Raw genomic sequence first — 22,618 nt, forward strand, 5'->3', positions numbered from 1 at the left:
GAACCTTGACGGATTTAATCAAAGTTAGCATGTAAGTGGATGAGATCATTTTACCCTTAACGAGAAGTATTAGGTTCAAAATCTTGAAATTAAGAAATTAAGTATATCTAGATGATCAGTTAGGAGCCTAAAAGAAGGATCGATTAGAGATTTAAGTCTAGAATGAAGTTTTGAACTAGTAGGATACGAGCCTCATCTAATTCTTCTTCTTAATTCACATTCATGTTATCACAAATTCACAATCATGACCATAGTATGTTTGTAGATTATATCATGAAAATTAGGTGTTTCTTCAACATGAGTGTAATTATCAATTGGATGATAATTAGAACTACCTACTACTTTTCTCACCCTAGACTGATTAGAATGGGGATATTCTGGATGAGGTGAGAGTGACTTCTGTAGCGGACAAGATAAGGGAAGCAAGATTAAAGATGATTCGGACATGTGAAAAGAAGATGAGCAAATGCCCTAGTTAAGAAATTCAAGAGGCTGATTGTAGTGGGTACAATGAGAGGTAGATGTAGACTAAAAAAGTATAGGGAAGAGGTGATTAAACAGGACATGACATTATTTCAGATTACAGAGGACATAACACTAGATAAAAGGTATGGAGGTCGCATATATTAATATAGAAGATTAGTAAATATTATGGAGTGTTGTCTTGATTTTCGAGGGATTTAGTTGGTTCTTATAGTGTTTTGCTTTTGATTCCACTGGCACTTGTTTTTTATTGCATTTAGGTTATCACATTATTTTGTGGTTGTTATTGTTTCCATATTAGTTGTTTTGTTTCACCAGTATGTTTTTCCCTTTTTCATTATTTTGATATGTAATACTCAAATCGAAGATCCTCTAAAAACAATCTCCTTACCTTCACAAGGTAGGAGTATGATATGCGTAGACTCTACCTCTCCAGACCCCCTTGTGAAATTTTACTAAGTAGGTTGTTGCCATGGACACTTGGACATATATTTATGTATTAGTAGTAGAATCAGATCAGGTCTTCAGGAGAATCAAGCATAACAAAGTTTAAGCTATGTCAAGCAAAATGATCATCATTTCCATCTGTGATGGCCACTAATACATATTTTAGAACCATTTACTATGAATGAAAATTATGTCAAATGCGAAGAACACATTGTCATTCCATGCACAAAGCAACTCAAAGTATCAACAATATAAGCTAACATGTATTATTTGTTGTTGCCACTTTCTGAAGAAACATTATTGTTTTGCCAAAAGAGGCATAAAGATGAGGAAATGAAGCAACCTTTGCATGGTGTATAAAGCTATTTCTACTAAATCTCTTACTAGTCTATATTTTTCTACTATGACCTATTACATGACTGTTGTAAGCACAGCCACATATTTATACATACTAGTTTTGGTTACGTGTGTTGCACGTATATTTCTATTAGTTGGTATCAAAATCTTATATACAATTTTAATTGATATGTTAGATGATAAAAATAGATATTAAAGTATATCGAAAAATATAAGTTTCTAAGCATAATGAATATTAATCTTATATTTTAATCTCCTTACACTTACATTCAAAATGGATTTAATATTTGTAAAGTTAAAATATAAATTAAGGTAGTTTTGATACTATTTATATACTAGTTACTTTATATTAAACATGCATACATGTTTCTCTATGATGTAAAAGAATACAATATTTCTTTTTTTTTAAAAATTATAGAACATTCCACATAATTTTTATATTAGATTTGAGATATATTTGTCTACCTATAGTAATTTACACTTTTTTCTACATAAAAAAGATAAGGCAAAAGAAAAAAAAAAACTCCTAATTCATGTGTTTAAATGCAAATCAATTGAATTAGTATTATATGTGGTATTAAGTGGTTATTTGGTCTTTTCTCTTAGAGATATTGCTAGTGAAATTTACTTCAACATTTATGGTGTGGGCATTTTATCAAGTCATTAAGGCAGTAAATATTTATAAAAATGGTGAAAAAAATGTACAAGTATGATATTATGATTGATTATAATGTAACTTTTCATTTAAGGTCTTTCCACTTATAATATGATACATGTTTTATTATTTAATGATTAATTTAATGATTTATAATATTATGATTTAGTGTAGCATTTTAAAGCTTCCTACTTTGGACACGTGCGTTGCACATGTACTCCATAACGATGAATATGAATTATTAAAAATCACATAATTTTTTTTAAAATTGTGTTTGAGTTCCAACAAAAATATGAAAAGTAAAATGATAAATGTTTATAGTGTATAGTCAACTCATAAGAAGAAACTCTTTTGTATTTACTCATCCCCTTATTATAATTTCAATATATAAATTTTATATTTGTTTTAACAGACAAAATAAAGTAGCCAAAACAAATATAGAGGAACACTACCTTATGATTAACTTTCTTAAAATATCTCTCTTGTCTTATAGAATAGAGTAAAAATATTGAAATTAAATTAATAGTTATACATTTCAGGAAGATAAAATGTTTTAACATTAATTAGTAGAAGATGAAACTCTCCTTCTTATTAAGTAGAATTCAATTAAGTAATTCAAATTTATAACTAAGGAAACTTATTTAGAAGGAAATAACTAAAGAATTAAAGTGTAACAAAGATGACAAATTTGTATTTGGTAGTGATATATATTGATTTAGCTACAACTCTTCATATTCTTTAATTTAAGATTAAAAGAGGGAAAACCTTGATTCATGTACTTATTTAAAATTCTTGAAATCCTAATTGACTCTTGTTCTTCCACATTCTCTTTTTAATAAATAACTTACAAGTCAAAAAATAATTAAAATAATATTATTTAATTAATTAGAAAAAATGAGAAAACCTTGATTCATGTACTTATTTAAAATTCTAGAAATCCTAATTGACTCTTGTTCTTCTACATTCCCTTTCTAATAAATAACTTACAATTCAAAAAATAATTAAAATAATATTATTTAATTAATTAGATGTTTAATTTAGTCTATGGGTAAAATGGTAATCTAACTTTTCATCTTTGGAACTTCCCACTTTTAGTAAGACTAAACATGCTTTGCACATGAATCCTGTGAAAGATATGAATTACTGTCAAAATCACATTTTAATCAGTATCGCAAGCTATTCAAAAAAATACTATATAATTTATAATAGATGAACAATCAATGTATTCAAATAACTTCTTTATTGTATGTCAAATGATTAGACATCTGACGAACCTGCAAAATTTAGTTTGGTAACTAAAACAATGAGCTACATTTTTAAGTTATTAGGTCCAAACATATGATATATTAGTATGTGCAAAAATGAATAACAAAAATGATTAATGTTCCTCATTTAAATGCACAATTAGAAAATTTCTACATATACCTTAAATTGATATCTATACTTCAAGTCCAACATCCATATAATTCTAAATGCTTCATGGAAGAAAAATTTTATAATGGAGAAAGAAAGCAAGAATGAAAAGTTGAGAATATTGTAAAGAAAATCCTCATGCTCTGAAAAGAAAACTTTGTTATTGTTAGAGACAACATATCAACATAAAATTGTTCACTGTTTAATATTACACATGTATTAAATTTACTCTCTTTTTTTCCGCTGCTATTTTTTCTTCTTGATTACCAATTTTCAACATTTTTTTTGTTATCCTCACTTGCAACTTCTAACTCTCTTATCTTCTCATGTTGAATTGTGCAATTTCCATAATTCGATTTCCTATTGTGAGCTTCCATTTTTACAAGTTGATTCTTAAATAGCATTAAGAAATGACCCTTTAAATTCAAATTTTAATTCTGAAATTGATTTCTACATTAAAGTGATGAATGGCTTTCCATATCTTAACTTTTCAAATTCTTCCATTATGAAATTTATGGTTACGATTAAAAGCAATATGAATGTACTCATTTATCAAGAAAATGATAATTTAATTATTAAAGGGCTTAAGAACTTCAAATTCTACCATTATGTAATTAAAATATTTATATTGATCAAATTTTAATTTAGTAAAAGGGCAAAATGGTAATTCAATTTTTCACTTTGGAGCTTCCTAATTATAATAATATATGATATATATGATGAAGATAAACATTATATGAACCTCAAAACAGGAGTAGGCACAAGATAAAGCAGCAGAAAAGAAAGATGGACAATCTGTTGAGAGATTTGTCCGCCTGCATTTCTTCCCTTCTCATTCTAAGACCACTGCGTCCTCGGATGAAATAAGATCTAGGATGAGGATAAGCAATTCCAAACATTCTTGAAGAAAACATTTCTCCAAACACACCAACCACTGGGCTGAACAAACTGGTCATTGCTGTGCTCCCAAAGCTAGATGGAGCCATAGCTGCATAGCTACCAAAGGCTTGGGGGAAGTATTGCCGGTGATGTTGAAATGTGGAGGGTCGTGGAGGGTGGAGAGAAGTTTGACGAAGTCTCTGATGTAAGCGAGGAATTGGAGACACTGAATTACGCAGTGTCATTGTCCTAATTGCTCGAGGTCTATGAGGTATGTCTACATCTGCCTGAGCCTTCTTGGGTTCAGACTCCAATGATGATACCCCACGACCATAGAGAGGCACTAGCGAGGAGTTTGAAATGTGAGCTTTACAGACTGGACATTTAGAGTTTTCTACTGATCCTGGTCCAGAGCTCTCAACCTGGAGCCACTTGTAAATGCAAGGCCAGCAGTAGAGGTGACCGCAGAGGGTGACTACAGGATCATGTGCTGAGTCAAGGCAAATGTTGCAATCAAAACAGGAAGTTTCATTTTCAGAGGCTGCTGTTGGAAATGGAACTGAGTTTCTCTTATCAACGGAAATATCTTCATCAGACCCAACGCGGGTGATAGTCATGAAATCTGTTAAAGATGAAATTCACAAATAATCACAGACCTCACAATCACAAAATGCACTATAGAAATCAAACATCTGTGTATGAGCAAGCGAACTACATGAAATGCACAAATGGGACTAACAAACTTTTGATGAATGATAATTAGTTTGGTCTTCGCGGATTAATCAGAAAAGCATCTCATTGTTTTCTCCTTCTTCTTTCTGTTTAAGAATCAAATGGGAGTGAGAGTATGAAAGCAAGTAGTATGGATTGGATACAAAATCATGTCCATTTGAACGCCTCTTTAATCAAGCACTAAAACAATGCCCTACAAAGTTTCATTTCACTAGCTTGAGTCTGTCCTATCTCGAAACCATTCGGTGAAAAAATATAGTAGTTCAAGTTATCAAAAAGAGAAAAATAAACTTATGATTGCTTCCCAAAATTTGAATATATAAACCTGGATTATTAATTGGGTTAAAACACTCCAACATCCATTAGGATCCATGGATTTGGAAAACTTGTTTGAATAAAATAATTGACATGTATTCCCAGTCATATTCTCAATATCATTTTTTTTTGGAAACCCACAAACGCTACCCTTCAAGTGCACACTGAGTAAACCCATTCCAGTGCAATAACTTGCTAACCACACAGGAGATGTAAGCCGCACTAGGCAAGACAAGTGCGACGAGCTCTCACTGAGAAGGCTGCTGGTGGGGGGGATCGATCCAAGGCTCCCACGTGGGAAACCACTCACCCAATCAACTTAGCCAACCCTTGCAGGTTTTTCTCAACATCATTTAGTCCCACGTAATAATGAAAAGTATCAGATGGAAATATAACACCAGATAACATAAAACCAGTGTCTAACTCAAACCTCCCAAAGCTCAAACCCAACCCAAGTATCAATACTGTTTGCATTCCTATGTTCTACAATGATGCTTTAAAATATCACAATTTTACAACTACTACGTTTCAAACCCAAGCTAGTTGCAGTCAGCTGATTAGAACGGATATATACTTGTTAAATCAGTAACAGAACCTAAAGTTTGGTTTCATTTCTCCCAACCTATACTGCTCGAACTCGTCAAAAATGTTGACGGATACATGTCTGATCCTCAAAAAGTAACACATTTTTGAAGGATCCGACACAAGTGCAGCAACATTTTCTGAGAGTACAAGCAACATAGCTCCCAAGTGATAAGCAACAAACTGAAACAGTAAAACAGCAACATCTTAAACACCATTTTCGAATGTAAACCAAAATAGTAGCAACACAAGATTCCATAAAAAGCCATAACAATCAAAAACCCATACAACAAAAACCCTACTAAGTGTAAAAGATCCAAAATTTACTCACATAAAAGAGAAACTAGAACGAATATCAAACACCCAAATCTCAATTTTTTCAAAATCATCCAGTAACTTTTCAAAAAATTGATTCTTTCAGTGTTTCTTCCTTATTTCTCAAGCAAATCAAGAGCACTAAACCCCTTTTCATTGAAATTAAACACCTATAATCGATCTCAAGCATCAAAAAAAAATAAAAAAAATCATACACATTGGCAAAAGGCAATCGATTGATAGAGAAAACTTATTGAGAAAGAGAAAAATCATACCGACAGATGAAAACCCCAAAGGAGAATTGGAAGAACCGCTAGAGAGGAAAAAGATAAAGGAAACGAGTAGTACCAAAAATACTGAATGGGGTGTGATTTATAGCGTGAACCCCATAAAAGCAAAAAGCTTCTTAAAGACAAATATGACAAAAAAAAAGCAAAAAAATAATTGTTTTAATAGTTGATGAAATATTTTATTCAAAAAAAAATTGAATTCATTCTATATTACTAAATGGGGGCAAGTAAGGTATTTCATTCGTTTCAGTTTATTTGTTTGATCTTGATTTGATACAGAGTTTAGTATTAGTTGAATACGAGATGGATCGGAGTACTGACACTCAAACAACTCTGTAGTGACATGTTTTTTTTAGTTGGCTACTTGAACTTGATTATGAAATAATTGTGTTACGATGATATACGAGAGGAATAGAGAAAAATCTGTGATTAATGTGGAGCGATAGATGGAATTTGTTTGGCTCTCCTATCGAGTTTTAATATTGAGATATCGCGTGGTTAAATTTTTCGAAAGTGTATGTTGACACCTATGGTGAATTCGATTGAAGGGGGAGTACAAAATTTAAGGCTTATTAATTATTACAACTACCTTTTAAGTAAATACTATTTATGTAGATATTTAAAATTAAAAGTCTTGCCCATCTCCTATTTAAAATTAAAAGTCTTGCCCATCTCCTAATCTTTTAATTTTGTTTCCCTTTCATTTAATTCATAAAGTCAACATGACTGAGATTAGAAGCTAAAATATCTCTCTTTTTTTCTTTTTTCTTTTTTTTTTGCTTATATTCATAATATTAGTTTAATAGGAGTGAGGCTTTGTAAGGTAAGCCATAGATTTTATGTGAAAGATTAATGTGTGGATGTTGATTAGTTAAACTAGAGCTCATAGAAAGGGGATGACAATCAAATATACAGTCATAATAGCTAACATTTACCCTTTGTGCACTATATAATTTTCATACGAAGAGCGAACACTGAACCATCTTTAACCTAAGGTGGCTCCGCCCATGGTGACACCCCAAATATCTAAAAAAAAAAAAAGTGTTAGCGGGGAGACCATCTTCATTGATGGTGAAATGAAGCCAATATAGAGACAATTTTACCACTGAAATTTGAACTTCAGAAACATTGAAGAACAAACATAATGCCAAAAGAAGAAACATAGCATATAACACAACTATACAGACGAATCTCAGGTTTATCAAGTTATAATTCTTGCAGTGCCAAAGGCAAAGAGGGAAAATATAAAAGAGCTACATCTGTACCATTTTACAAGAATTTTTCTATGCAGGCCGTCAACGTTGTTTTAGGGACTGCACCAATGACTGTATCTTTCTTCTCTCCATCCTTGAAAATCATGACGGTTGGGATACTTCGAATCCCATATCTGGTCGCGATGCCAGGACTTTCATCCGTGTTCACCTTGAAGAATTTAAACTTGTCGGCAAATTCCTGTGATAGTTCATCAATAACCGGGTGAATCATTCGGCATGGACCACACCATGGAGCCCAAAATTCAACCAGAACAGGTAACTTAGACCCGATTACAAGAGTCTCCCATGATTGATCATTAACACCAGGCACTGCATTTTACAATAACTATGTTAAATAAACAAAGAAGCTGATAAATTGATGGATTTGCTGCTAAAACTATGGTTTTAGCACACCCTAATATGTATTCCACTTCATGTAATACCTCGACAACCAAAAATTACAACATAAGAAACCGATGCATCATATTTGTTGCATTATTCCTTGTGATTAGTCAGAGTGCTGGCTAGCATGGAAGATTTGACAACAGAGGGTTACATTTTTCTAACTAGGATTGTTATTATTACAAGGGCAACGCCTGTGTTCTCACACAAAAATGCACAAGTGATTCATCCTCTTTTTACGCTTTTACTAGAATAGTAATGTACCTCATAGGAGTTCAAATATTTAACAGTAAATGAAGTTCAAAGCTTGGGTAGGTTTTATTAGCGTTTACCCTCTCCAAATATGTATTCATTCCACATTAATGGATTTACTTCAATGCTTTTACAAGCATCAGGCAATTCTAGTTTATGTTGTTTGGACTCTTAAAAAATATGGACGAGTTTGTGTAAGATCCTCCACAAGTAGTGCATTGTTGAAGGATTTGACACGGATACGGCAACAATTATGGAGAGTCCAAACAACATAGATTCTAGTAGTCTTTCCACTCATTTGATTTCCACATTGTTCGTAGAAACTTGATTTACTCTTTAATGTGCAGTTGAATATCCAACTCGAATGTCATGGAACTGACTTCCCATCAAATTTAAGATAGTATGATAATCTGGTAAATAATTGACAATCGCAGCAGTAGATAGCTGAATATCTTTGAATCATGACAACAAGACTACTCTGCCATATGGGTGGATGTAGTGTTAATGTTACGGATTTGTCCAAACTCGGTAGCTTTTGCTCACTAGTCAGTAGTCAGTACTCACTCTGCCCAATATGTGAAAGGGTACAACATACGAAGGTCAAAACATTTGATTTTAACTATGAATTCACGTATAAATTCTTAAAAATTTTAACAAATAAAATTTATAAATAAGAAAACACACTATAAGTAAACATAGCTAATAATTTAAAACAACAAACAATAGCAATACCCCCAAGATAATTGCGGAGGGTAGAGTGTACACAACCTTACCCCTCTACGTAAGAGGTAGAGAGATTGATTCTAATAGACCTTCGCTCGAGTAATGCACATCAAAGAAGTTTAAAAATAAAAATACACAAATAAAGAGGACACAACAAATATTAGGGAAAACATTACATAACATAATTCAGAAACAACTAATAACAACAATAGCCAAATAATATGATAACCAAAACACAGAAAATAACGGATAGTAACAGAAATCATCTGAAAAGAAACTACGAGAACAATGCTACTACAACTAGTATGAACATAGAAACAGCTACAGTGCACCAAACTACCATCAACCCCATCCAGCTGGAAAGCAAGACAATACTCAACTACCTGCTATGCTAGAATGAAGAATCCCAAACTCGAACTCGTAAAGTTCAAATCCTGAATTATCTTTGCTTTCCCACTTTCAATTGCGTGTTTAATCATTTTTTTGGTCATAATTTAAGCTTTAACAAAAAAAATCCCCAAATAACTCAAACTACAGGCAAAATTCAAGTAGCTAGTATATAATTAATAAGGATGAAAAAAGAAATAAGTACCTAGAACAGCAGTATCCTGAGCCTCACAAACGATTCTTCCTCCTCTACGGGTAGCCGATTTCGAAAATGAGCTTAAGGACACTGATGAACGAGTCGACTGGATCTTAAGACCATTGAATACAGAGAATTTAGCAGAAGACCGGCGACTGGAAACAGGAGACAACGACGGCAAAGCAGCGCCGGCGGCGGCACGAGGAACTGCGATAGTTTCCAGCAAACCAGCCATGGGCAGAGTTGATAAATTTGTGTGGCTGAGTAGAATTTGTTTGTTTGTTTTTTCAGAGTTTTGGTTTTGGGTATTTTGTTGATAAAATGGATGAGGTGATGAATGTGTGTTAGTTGATTGGATGAGGAGGAGCTAATGTTCACCATTACACGTGTCACTTTCACTTCAATTTTTATTTTTGGAAAATTTTGATAAATAGAAATAGATTTTGAGTTTAAAAACTTATTTTTAAAAAAATTATGTCATAAACATATTTGTATTATAGTGAAAGTCTATTGCGTGGATTCATTTGGAGAAAAGCTAGGGATTTACTTAGGGATCGAGTCAGTTTTTCCTATAGAAGAAGTGTTCTCCTTGAAATCAGTTTAGAATATTTATTGAAATCTTTCTCTCGGTATTGATGTTTTAGAATACTTATTGAAATATTTCTCTCGATATTGATGTTGTAGGAGCACTTTCGAGGCATGAAAAGTGGAGAACGTCTTTTCAACATATCAATATCACTATTCGATCGTTTTTCTACATAGTTTAATTGAGAAGTAATTTGAACAAGGCAGAATTGTACTCATGAATAGACTTAAAGTCTTGTAGCCTCAAATGCATCCATTCATATCGTGTTTTTGGATATATGATCATCTTCAAGTGGTCATATCTTTCTTTCATGTCTTTCTATAAAAATAAGTAGAGAATTTGATCACGATGAACATAAGAATATCACAAGTTTAGCACAATTTAGTTTTGATTCTTTATTTTCATCCTTAAATGATGTCTCCAAGTCTCATAGCATCCAAATGAATTTCAACATCTAACACTGATGAAAGATAGTTTTTGTCTGAATTATAAAAGGTAGCGAACTCAAGATTAGCCATATTAAAAAAAAATAAAAAAATAATACATTAACCTTCAAACTTAACTCATTGCCTTTCATAGATCAGACAAGAACTGTCTTTCATGAATGTTGGATGCTGAAATTCTTTTGGATGCAAACACAATTAAGGATGAAAATAAAGTATCAAAATAAAATAGAGCTAGAGCATATATTTAAAGATCCACTTGTTTTATGGAAAAGCACGAAAGAAAGATATAACCACTTGAAAGCGACGATATGATTGAATGCCTCTAAGGGAGATGTTCTCCCAAGGTACTTTCCCTAGAAAACAGTTACCAAAATAAGCAGATTTTGAAATTTTAGCTCCACAAGCTTATATGTTGCTGATGAAATGCAGATACTTGGCTCTAGTGGTTTCTTATAATATGTCTATAGACAAAGCTAGATACAAAAGAAAGAAATCTTGAACAAGCTAACAATTTTGATACCAAGAGTTAACAAACAGTTACTTGATCAATTAGTTGAAATGAAAAACTATGTCATAGCAGCCATATACAAATTATCATCCACAAACATGGACACTCTGCTGCATGATTCAAGTCTGAAAACTAGTTTGTCAACATAAGGTGTATAACAGTATTGAAGTCTATATATGGTCAGCAGTCTCCATCTTAACTGGAGTTACTCTGGTTGACGCCTTTTCTGCCAAAGGAAGAAACTTATCACAATCCTCGCAACCAATCTTTTTGAATGCCTCTACAAGTACCTCGATGAATCCCGCCAACATGGCCTTGAAACTCCGAGAACAACCTTTATCACCACCATCCTCGAGAACGCAGCCTCTAACAAGGCTACCCACACGAGCACCTTCCATATATGCTTTACATGCCACAAGAATATCTTGACAACTTTGAAAGTAATGCCCTATAACAAAATCCTCAAAGTGCTGCAGCAAGAAAGCAGAATGTTCAAATTTGTAGTACTTGATTTAGAACGAAAAAGTCACAAAACTATACCAACTATAACAATAAAGTCACCTTGACGATTAAGTTTTGTTGTTATAAGGAAAAGTCTAGTGACTAGACTGTTATAATGGTGAAGTTCAGCATCTCTATTGACAAAATAGTCATGACTTTGTTGTTGTTACAGGGGGAAAGTTTAGTCACTTTGTTGTTACAATGTTAAAGGTTCAGTTACTTTAACGAGACATTAAAATTTAGTTTTGTAACTTTACTGTTCCAACAGATAAATCCCAAGGAAAAAACATCGCAAAGCATAATTGAAAAGTTTATTAAGTTATAGATGGTCATGAACGATATACCTGTGGTGGTCGCCTCATACAAAAGACCATTGTCTTTAGATTAAAAATGCAAGTGTGCTCGTTATAGCGCAGTGAGTTTCGTTCCCCTATGGCTGAGCCATTCATCTTGGCATATCCAGGCTCATTGAAATAGGGCTTTGCGTTCAATATTAGCCCTTGTATGGAAACCAAAACTTGCAGCATAGTTGATTCACCAGGGATCCATTTCTCCTTCCCTCTACCACCCCAAGTGTTAAGAAGGCTCAGGCAGACTTTTCCACACTCATACAAGTTTGGATTGATCCGAAGGCCAAAAGAATGGTAGTGTACATGCTGGCAGCAATAATTAGCAAGGTGTTAGGCATGAGGTTAAAAAGAGGAAGAAAAAAAATAGAACAGTTCCACAGATAAATTGAGGCATCTTAGGCGAAAAAGAAGGCAAAAACAAAGTAGTCAGAGAAGAAATGAGACACATACCGGTGGAACATTGGGATAGTTGCTAGGGAAGTAAACATCAAAAAAGAACAAACCGTCATGGTAAGGAGTTCCATCAGCTCCAATAATTACTGCTCTCAACAGATCCATTCTTGTTTCATACACCCGGACAAATATGGTATCTGCTCATGAAAAGGCACTCAGATGAGTGTGGTTATATGAAATACGACAAGCAGAATTTTATCGCTGATCACATTATGAGCTCCTCAGAAAGTCATTACTTGAACAAATTTTGTAAGCATGTATGCCAAATTTCAATAACTTGATGCCAAGACAATCATCACAGATCAGGTAGGAATGCTAAGAAAGACTGGAAAATTTGTTCATGTTACCAGGTAAATCTTTCTCCAGTATCTTCCACTCCTCCTGTATCCTCTTGGCACAACCCTTAGAGGCCTATACAGAACAACAAACATTTAGAAATAAGATAATGTACGACTATTCAAAACTATAAACCACCTACAGTTAAACCAACCTGGTTGTCATGAGATGCAAGTCCAGAAAAGTAATTGCCTGAATGATCTTGAACAGTATCAAATTTCTTGAAAAGACGGAAATTCTTCAGACTTTCACCTAAATCTCCATGTTGTTCCATAGTAGGAGCTGATTCACATTGGAGTGATAGACTTGCACTGTTATGCGGACCATGCGTCCAGAGTTCATGATCCATTTCCTGATGGAAATAGTGCATAGCACCTGGTGCAAGAACAGGCCCCGTAGAAAGCTGTTCTGGAAGAAAATAGTTCATAGCATCTGGTGGGAGAATATACCCTGGATGAACCTGTTCCAGTGGAAGAGAGTTCATATCACCTGGTGCAAGCATAAACCCTGGATGAACCTGATGCAGAGGGAGAGGGTTCATAGCACCTGGTGTGAGCATAAACCCTGAAGAAGCTTGAGCAGTTGGCATATTAGGGGGACAATTCATCCAACTAGGCATTGGTGGAGGTACAAAGTGAGCTGTAGGGAACGGAGCTCCACCAGGAATAGATGGAGTACGCCAACTATGAGAAACTGTTCCAGGCGATAAATGGATCTTCCTTCTAAGACGAGACCCTTGAATGTTAAGAGATTTTTCTACCCCGGGCGAAACATTTGTAGAACCATTTTGTTCTTTAAAACATATCCCCTTTGAGTTTGCTTTGGCAGAAAATTTGCCCTTGACAACAGCAGGTCCCAGAGATGACGAAGATAGCTCAAATGGTGTAGGCTTAAAAACATGATTTAAGTCATAAAATGAAGTGGACGGGTACTTTGGTACCTCAGGGGTTTCTCTTCCAAAAGGAGAATTCAGAGCTTTTGAAGTGGACGATGTGCTTGTAGTGGTTGATGCCATTTTAGCTTTAGCAAAACCAGACATCCATGGGATTGGAACCTCAACTCCGGGTGGAGTATCCATATGATCAAAATGTGATTGCAAAATGGCATAGTCGTGATGTGCTAGGTCATTAAAGTACATGTCCATAGACGGATCATCTTCATAAAAAAGGTTCGCAGGCACTTCACCTGATTCTGAAGGGCAGTGCTTCTTCGAAGACTGAACTTGACTCGGTCCAACACTATATTCTGAACCACCACAACCAAGGGATAGCTCGAGAAAATCCTGCGAATGAGGCAAGAATTTACAAAATAACCCCCAACAGAAAACACATAAAACACAGAGATAATCAGTACTTCAGGAGTATGCTAAGATCTTTGTAATATCTATGGTAAATTCTGATTACCTTCCCTTTGCCACGGGATCCAGTATTCCCATCAATGAACATCACATCATTATCACCTCCTTTCATGTCAACATCTCCATGGTGAATAGGCTAAAAAATGAACACACTTCATCAGCGTTAGTACCATGTACTACAATCAAGTGTTACCCCTGCACGCAATAATCTCAAAACACAAAAAAATAAAGATTCAAACCAAAATATCTATGCAAGTCCTGTATAAAAAATTGAAAAATAAAGACAGAAGTCTTGCACATAGCAAGTTGTATGTAATTTTTTAACGAAAGGCTAGTGGGCCACATTGCACGCTGTTAGTAATGAAAAAGACTATTTCATGACTATATAGCATTAAGCCATTAACAATGTGCATTTGTTTTTAGGTCAATAATCGATAATTATGCTTCTCGTTTGTTTCTATTCAAGCCCCAACATTAGTTTATCTGTTGAAGGAATACACTCGTGCACCATTCAGACAAAAACTTGAGAAACCTGATTCTAGCCTAAGTCTACAGCTAGTTTGCGTTTCTTTTACTAGGTTGTGTGTATATTTCCCTGTTTAAAGAGAATGATAAGTGAAAACCAACAACAACAAAATTTTATCTCTTACAACCTCCTAAACTGACTTGCCCATATTCTCAACAGATTTGAAACTCATCACTGCTATACTTCACACTAATTCGTGAATCTTAGGAAACCTGTGATGTTAATTAACTTGACTTCAGTATTTCAAAAGAAAAAACGGGACTTTTGCATTACATAATCTAACTTTTATTGTGATTCAAGAAACTGTACATCTCTAATACAGAGAATTATTGGGATCTTCACACAAATAGCTGGACAGATTTAGTGTTTACTTTTTCTAGCCGGTATACATAGATTATACGTATTATACATCCGCCGGCAATTTTTAGTTTAATCAGTTGGGTGGACGGCTATTTACGTTAATGGCGGAAGCTTCTTTAAGAACCTTCACAGTACAATTTATCTTAGAGAAGGAACCAAATAAAAGAATTTTATACCTCCTTCTGTTTAGCACTCTCTGATTTTGAAATCCAAGCAATCGGGGCCGAGACTTCCGCCACCTGCGCATCGGTTGAGCTCCCACCAGGGAACACTCTTTTCCTGTGCATTAATTCCATCAGAATCACACAGACCAGCACAATGAAAACAAAGAAAATCAAATTGGTCTGTTTTACTTGGAATTATGGGAAACACTCTTTAACTGTGCATTAATACCATCAGAATCACACACTCACACAATAAAAACAAAGAAAATCAAATGGGTATGTGTTTTACATAAAAATCTGCTGAAACACTCTTTTCCTGTACATCAAGAACATCAGAATCACACAGACACACAAAATGAAAACAAAAATAAGAAGAAAAGAAAATCAAATTGGTATTTGTTTTACTTGAAGTATTTTGGAAACACTCTTTTCCTGGGCATCAATAACATCAAATCAGACACACAAAATGAAAAGAAAATAAAAGAAAACAAAATCATATTAGTATGTTTTTTACTTGAGGTTCTTTGGAAACACTCTTTTCCTGTGCATCAATAATATCAAGAATCACACAAAATAGAAGAAGAAAAATAATCAAATTGGTATGTGTTTTACTTGAAATTCTGTGGAAACACTCTTTTCCTGTGCATTAATAACATCAGAATCACACAAAACCATGGCGGAGCCAAAAAAATTTACCAAGAGGTTCGACATCTGAGGAAGTAAACACACGAAAAGGCCAAAGAAGGTTTGACGTCTACTATATACATAAAAAATAATTTTTATTCGTGTATAAACAATGTAATTTTCTGTCAATAGAGGTTCCGACTACGGATGAACCCACCTCGAGACCCTACCTGGCTCCGACCTGACACAAATCCACATAAGGTGAATAAAAAATCCTAAAAGAATAACAGTATCAACAGAATCACACCAAAAAAAAAAAGAACCAAATTAAATGAAAAGCATTGAATGGTTCTGTGTTTTGCTCAAAATTCTGGTGAAACACACTTCATTAAAGCATCAGAATCACAAATAAAGGAAACAAACTAAAAAAGATTCTATCTTTTTGCTCTAACTTCAGGTGGAACACTCATTTCATATGCATATACACCATTAAAATAACACTAGAAAATAAAAATAACAGTCAAAAAATACCAAATGGCCCTTTTCTAATGCACTAGTATCATCAAAATCACAGTCACCAGATTAAAAAAAATCTAAAAAAACCATCAAACATGCAATTTTTTTTACTCAGAATTCTAGTAAAACACTCTCTTTCCTGTCAAAAATAACATAAACAAAATACAAACAACAGAAGAACATCAAATGCAGTATGATTTATTAATCAAAATTCTCCACTTACATACAAAAAAAGAAAAAAAATCATTTTGTTTCTATGCAACATTTTTAGATTCAGGGACCACATAAAGGGGGAAAAAATTTAACTTTCTGAGACTTTGCTATTTACTCGGAATTCTCTTTTTATATACCTGATTAAAAAATAAAAATCCCCCAAATCAAAATGAACACAGATTAAAATAAAAATGGAAACTTTTTTTAAAAAAAATACCAAATTGGTATGTTTTTTATTCAAAAATCGCTTTGGCTTCATCACCATCATCAAAATCAACAAAAACCCAGATACCCAAGTGGGGTCTGGATGATGTGTACTCAGCTTACGCCTAAAAAGACTATTTTCGATAGACCTCAATTAAGAAAACTATAAAAAAAGAAAAAGATCCAAATGGGTATGTGTTTATACTAAAAAAAAAACTAATCTTTATCTACACATCAAAATCAACAAAACCCAGATACCCAAATGGGGTCTGGATGATGTGTATTCAGCTTAGAGGTAAAAAGACTGTTTTCAATAGACCTGAGTATAAAAAAGAAGAAGATTCAAATGGGTATGTGATTTTACTGAAAAAAGGTAATCTTTATCTACATATCAACAAAATCCAGAAAAAAAAGTGATGAATCAGTGTTTTTACTTGGAATTCTGAGAGATGTATCGAGACGGCGGTAACTCCATTAATGGACTGCAGTTTTCAGAAGAAGAAATGTGAATGAAGAGGAAGGAGAGGCAACTAGGGCTTTAACTACTATGGTGATCAAAATCTTGTTTTTATATATAGAAATTACGTTATTGCAATCTCTTCTCTACAGAAAAACCAAAAACTCTTTTATGGCTGATTTGACAATTTTTAAGTGTTTACTGTTTACTTGCTTTTTCAACGTGTCTTCCCCTTTTTGACACGCCTTCGCGCCTCCACCTCGGTTTCAATGTTTCATACTTGTCAAATGACCAAAATACCCTTATATATGTAACGAACATTTTCGACACGTCTTCACGTCTAGTTAGAATACAACGTCATAGAGTTTGGAGAGCATGGAGTGTACACAAATTTTATCTTTATCGCAGAGATGGAGAGACTGTTTTCGATAGATCCTAAGCTTAAGATAAGACACGTTGAAAAGGCAAGTAAACAGTAAACACTCTCTCGAAATGACTAAAATACCCCTAATATATGTAACGAACATTTTTGGCACGTCTTCGCGTCTAGTTAAAATACGACATCGTAGAGTTTGGAGAGCATAGAGTGTATGCAGATTTTATCTCTATCGCAGAGATGGAGAGATTGTTTTCAATAGATCCTAAGCTTATTAAGATAAAACACATTGAAAAGGCAAGTAAACAGTAAACACTCTTGAAATGACTAAAATACCCCTTATATATGTATCGAACATTTTCGACACATCTTCACATCTAGTTAGAATACCACGTCGTAGAAGTTTGGGGAGGATAGAGATTAGAGTGTATGCAGATTTTATCTATATCGCAGAGATGGAAATACTATTTTCGATAGATCCTAAGTTTAAGATAAAAAAATAGTCTAGGAAATTAAAGAAGTAATGAAGAATATAAGAAACAAAATAGAGAAACAAAAGCATGAGATAGAGAGTAGTAGAATAATACGACAACAAGATAATATTATAATTAAACTATATGAAACAAAATAATAGTAACTGAAGTCGAAAAACAAAAAACTATAAGAGTAGTACTATGAATATTAGTATGGATAGCAAGACGATACCTCTTACCTATTAGTATGAACACTTTCTTACCTGCTATTCTTCTTACTCTAGTTCATGTCCTCCACACTTATCTATCTAGTGTCAACCTCGATTAGTTATAAATGTGTCATATTCTGTCTAATCACATATTTTTGTGATATTTCTTCGATCTACATATATCTACCTCTCTTGAATCTATCATAGACAACCTCGCACACCTTCGTACTAAGGTAAATGTGTTTTTCCTCATCACATGTCTCAACCATTTCAATTTCACTTCTCACATCTTGTCTTCCATTGAAGTCGCTCTCACTTTGTCTCGGATTTCCTCATTTTTTATTATATTTTTCTAGTATACGCACACATCCAACACAACATTCTCAACTCTAACACTATTTTCTTATTTTCTGAGTGTGAGAGTTCTTGAGTTGCAAACACTCCTCATACAACAAAGTTGGTCTAACTACCACTTCGTAGAACTTACTTTTAAGTTTTAGTGGCACATTCTTATCACATAAGGCATCGGATACGAGCCTCCATTTCATCACGCTGCACTAATACGGTGAATGACATATCCTCATCAATCTCCATATCTTCCTAGATAATCGACTAGAGATATTTGAAATTGCCTCTCTTTTGAATGAATTGTGTATCAAATCTTACTTCTACATCAACCTCATGTATGATATCACTGAACTTGCACTTCACGTATTTTGTCTTGGTCCAATTCAACCCGAAATCTTTAGACTCTATGATTTGTCTCCAACTTTCTAGCTTAGTGTTTAACTCCGTCGCGAGTCTCATCAATCAAAGCTACATCATCCGCAAATAACATACAACATGACATATCATCTTGAATTTGTCATGTGCATTCATCACCAAGGCTAATAAAGATAGACTAAGGGTTGATCTATGTTACAACCCCATCAAAATGAAAAAGTGCTCTAAGTATCCTTTCAATTTCTTTACTCAGATCTTGTCCTCCATTGTACATGTCCTTGATCAATTTAGTGTAAGTCACGGGTACACTTCTAGCCTCCAAGCATCTTCACAAAATCTCAACAACAATCATATATAAGCCTATTATGTTAGAAGTTAGGTTTAAAATAGCCTCTTAAGTTAGGTTTAAAATAGCCTCTTAAGTATTGAACAATTTTGATTATTTAAATTTATCAAAATAGGGAATATTTGATACGCAAACGGAATAAAGTAAATGTCAAATTTTATTTTGAACTTAATCACTGTTAATTTTTTTTCAAACTCTGTTAAAGGAAAAAGATATATACATATATGAGTTCTTTGTGTAACAGTAAATGTATATCTGAATTATTTTTATAACGATATTTATATCAGCTCTAAAAAGCATTTTAAATTTACAACTATTAAACACGAGGGATATTTTTGTCATTTCCTCTCATTGGTCGCAAATGTTATGGTTTTATCTTCCTTGGCGACAATGGAATATGTGGGTCCCAGATTGCATTATCCAGCGACATAGGATAAAGTAATTAACCATTTGGAACTTCAAGGAGAAAAAATTGTATCTTGAACTAATACAAATATTAAAGTTTTGATTCAGGTAATTAATTTGGAGCAAAGTTTACCTTAAACAACATTTTAAGAATAACAATTGTGAATTTTCATATCAATAAAAAAAAATTACTTTAGTTATAAAAATAAGTCATCTTAAAGGGGCAAATAGCTACCATTCATCTTACGAATTTTGCAAAATTCAATAATTTTTTCTATTTGTATTTATCATTAAGTAGATATAGATTCTTTATTTATAAATAATTTATTCAAAATCTAATCATCAGATTTTCTACAATTCAAAAATTATAAGTTTAAAATACATTTGATGAGATCTAAATTGGACTATTAGAATCAAATCGACACGGAAAATAAATACTACAATTTTAATCAAGTAAATTCAATCAATATCGATTCAAACACGAAATTTAAAGATAGAGAGGAATAAGAGAAGAGACGAAAGAATGGTTAATTGAATCCAAAATTAATTAAGGAAAAAAAAACTTGAATTCAATATAAAAGAGAAATTCACTTGAAATCTACAAATGAGTGACCCAATATAAAATCAAGAGCAAGTAATTTTCGATCAACAATGAAAATCGATCCATCAAACTAAGCTACAATAAGTTATCCTAAAATAGGGATTTCATCATCTACAAGATATCAATATCTCAATTCATCATCTCAAAACAATCTAAAGAACAAAATGGCAAAGAAATTTGTTTATAAGATGTTTCTTACAAGAGTAGTCTTTTTATACAAATAGCCCAAAAATGACTTATTCAAACTATTTAAAATATAGCCAAAATTATATTACTATTCCTTCCCGCCTACCCCTCAACTCAAATCTATCCATTTTGGCGAGAGTGAGGCGAGTTTGGCTATCACATTGAGCTCGTCACGTGGCTTTGAATATAACTTAATTATACGTGAGGTGTACACTAACTATACATGAAGTATATACGAACTATTCAATTCTGACTAACTCAAAATTTTCTCTAAACAATTCTAAATTTTAAATATGAAATCCTCTCTATGTTTCAATTTTTTGATATATAATTTACTTAAAATGATTCACATTTACAGTACATCAATTTTTTTAAAAAGAGCAGAAGAAGGACGAAGTAGAAGAAAAAGATTAATAAATGATGAGAAAAGCATCACGAAAAGAATAGATCCAAACTTGGAAGAAGTAGATGTAGTTGGTAAAAAAAGAGAAGGGTGGATTGAAGGAATTTGGCACTAGTCATCCATAACCTTCGGTCTATTGTTAACTTCATTGTGTGTCTCGTCAATTATAATATGTTATTGACAAATAGAATATACTATGATATCATAGGATATGTTATTCATCACCAAAACATGTTAACCATGTTGCAATTCCATCTCGGTAATTGCTCCGGCCTCTGAATCTCCTTCTATTGTCCTCACCCGAGTCTTGACTTCATCATATACCCTTGTCTTTAATCGTCCTAACTACAAGTATACATTTAGCCTCAAAACATCTCATAGAACACCTAGGGACTTTATCGTATAATTTTTTAGGTCAATATAAGCATTATATGCAAGTCTTTCTTACTCTCCCTATACTGCTCCAAGATCATCTCTGAAAGAGATGAATGACTTCTAAAGTGGAACACCTCAACATGAATCTAAATTGATTCTTGGTAATAGACACAATTGGCCTTATCCTTATCTCCATCGCCCTCTCTCAAACTTTTATAGTGTGGCTTAGCAGTTTGATACCCCTATAGTTATTGCAATTTTGAATATCACTCTTATTTTTATATAATAAAATTATTATACTCAATCTCCACTTTTCAAACATTTCTAATATCCTAAAAATAACATTAAACAACTCAATCGATCATCTCGTAATATTAACATATTTTTTATTCCCCTTGTTAGAATTCTTGATTTTACCACTGATGAAAGAGACTATCCTTTGAACTCTCATCTCATGAAAAACTTTATCATCAAATGACAAATAAAAAATAGAATATTGGAATTTTCTTTTTTGATAATTTGATTATTGGAATTTTCCATATGTCCAATGTAGATATACATAATTTGTTAATTTTGTTTATTTCCCAAAAAAAATCAGTGGATTATTGAGGACCATCGAATAAATTATTTTTCCTTTAAATAGATTAAAAGGTAAAAGGCATTTTTCACAAAGAGTTTCAAGAATCTAGATGAGCTGAAGGTTGAGAATAACCATTTTTTATACTGATTTAATACCTAAAAGAACCCCTAAACTATTTCTGTTTTATCAATTTAATACTTAAACTATGGATTGTTATTATTAGCTAATTAATAATTGCATAGTATCAGATTTTAAGTTGCATACATCCAGATATATGTATTTTTGCTACAAGACACACTACAATAGGAAGAGAGACAAGTAAGATAGGAGAGATGCGAGTGAGAGAGTCAGGTACCTATGAATCTACTTGGATACCATGTATATATAGAGAGAGAGAGATCAAATTGGATCTAATTTTGACCCCATATATTTGTGATACCTGTATCTAGACGTATTTGGACGTGTCATATACATGTATCCAAAGTCCAAAATCTAATAAAGTTCATAATATTGTAAACTGTCGTGAATCTAAGTAATTAACTCCTAAACTAGTGAGATTTATGTAAGTTGCTCGTAAATATATTATGAATTTTATTACTTATTAGGCTGATATAAAATGTAAAAATGCTTAAACTCCCATATCTAAAAGAATCAATAGT

General features: G+C 33.1%; 4 protein-coding genes across 10 annotated transcripts in view; 1 reads left to right on the top strand and 3 right to left on the bottom strand.

Moving 5' to 3' along the window:
• Window positions 1-22,618, top strand: part of LOC125811821 (stem-specific protein TSJT1) — a 49,315-nt gene that overhangs the window by 16,248 nt on the left and 10,449 nt on the right. The gene's annotated exons all lie outside the window — the stretch shown is intronic.
• LOC125811822 (E3 ubiquitin-protein ligase RMA3-like) lies at window positions 4,048-6,572 on the bottom strand. 4 transcript variants are annotated; one of them, XM_049491372.1, is made up of 2 exons: window positions 6,454-6,572; window positions 4,048-4,856 (listed from the first exon to the last, which is right to left on the bottom strand). In XM_049491372.1, the coding sequence occupies exon 2, from the start codon at window positions 4,849-4,851 to the stop codon at window positions 4,099-4,101; it is 753 nt and encodes a 250-aa protein (XP_049347329.1). In that variant the 5' UTR covers window positions 4,852-4,856; window positions 6,454-6,572; the 3' UTR covers window positions 4,048-4,098. The 4 variants fall into 4 exon arrangements, with proteins under 4 accessions (XP_049347329.1, XP_049347332.1, XP_049347331.1 ...); XM_049491375.1 differs by lacking the exon at window positions 6,454-6,572 and adding an exon at window positions 4,978-5,266; XM_049491374.1 differs by lacking the exon at window positions 6,454-6,572 and adding an exon at window positions 4,974-5,266.
• Window positions 7,619-9,991, bottom strand: LOC125811824 (uncharacterized). The gene is made up of 2 exons (XM_049491377.1): window positions 9,691-9,991; window positions 7,619-8,051 (listed from the first exon to the last, which is right to left on the bottom strand). Exons 1-2 carry the CDS (start codon window positions 9,914-9,916, stop codon window positions 7,738-7,740), a joined length of 540 nt encoding a protein of 179 aa, XP_049347334.1. The 5' UTR covers window positions 9,917-9,991; the 3' UTR covers window positions 7,619-7,737.
• LOC125811809 (uncharacterized) lies at window positions 11,232-17,410 on the bottom strand. Of its 4 annotated transcripts, none has more exons than XM_049491357.1 (8): window positions 17,260-17,410; window positions 15,281-15,383; window positions 14,265-14,354; window positions 13,016-14,143; window positions 12,873-12,936; window positions 12,523-12,662; window positions 12,067-12,378; window positions 11,232-11,691 (listed from the first exon to the last, which is right to left on the bottom strand). In XM_049491357.1, exons 1-8 carry the CDS (start codon window positions 17,298-17,300, stop codon window positions 11,392-11,394), a joined length of 2,178 nt encoding a protein of 725 aa, XP_049347314.1. In that variant the 5' UTR covers window positions 17,301-17,410; the 3' UTR covers window positions 11,232-11,391. The 4 variants fall into 4 exon arrangements, with proteins under 4 accessions (XP_049347314.1, XP_049347313.1, XP_049347315.1 ...); XM_049491356.1 differs by lacking the exon at window positions 17,260-17,410 and adding an exon at window positions 15,881-15,951; XM_049491358.1 differs by lacking the exon at window positions 17,260-17,410 and adding an exon at window positions 15,783-15,951.

This window comes from Solanum verrucosum, unplaced genomic scaffold (assembly GCF_900185275.1).
Source record: "Solanum verrucosum unplaced genomic scaffold, falcon-dt-bn FXZP01000238.1, whole genome shotgun sequence".
Lineage (NCBI taxonomy): Eukaryota > Viridiplantae > Streptophyta > Magnoliopsida > Solanales > Solanaceae > Solanum > Solanum verrucosum.

Excerpts from the sequence above, each read along its gene's own strand:
- LOC125811809 (XM_049491356.1), bottom strand. The coding sequence starts at position 15,924 with ATGTTATTAATGCACAGGAAAAGAGTGTTTCCACAGAATTTCAA. Across the intron at positions 12,937-13,015 it reads TTGCATCTCATGACAACCAG|GCCTCTAAGGGTTGTGCCAA; the intron begins GTTGGTTTAACT and ends TGTTCTGTATAG. Across the intron at positions 12,379-12,522 it reads ACTATCCCAATGTTCCACCG|CATGTACACTACCATTCTTT; the intron begins GTATGTGTCTCA and ends TATTGCTGCCAG.
- LOC125811822 (XM_049491372.1), bottom strand. The coding sequence starts at position 4,851 with ATGACTATCACCCGCGTTGGGTCTGATGAAGATATTTCCGTTGATAAG.
- LOC125811824 (XM_049491377.1), bottom strand. The coding sequence starts at position 9,916 with ATGGCTGGTTTGCTGGAAACTATCGCAGTTCCTCGTGCCGCCGCCGGC. Across the intron at positions 8,052-9,690 it reads TCAGGATACTGCTGTTCTAG|TGCCTGGTGTTAATGATCAA; the intron begins GTACTTATTTCT and ends TGTAAAATGCAG.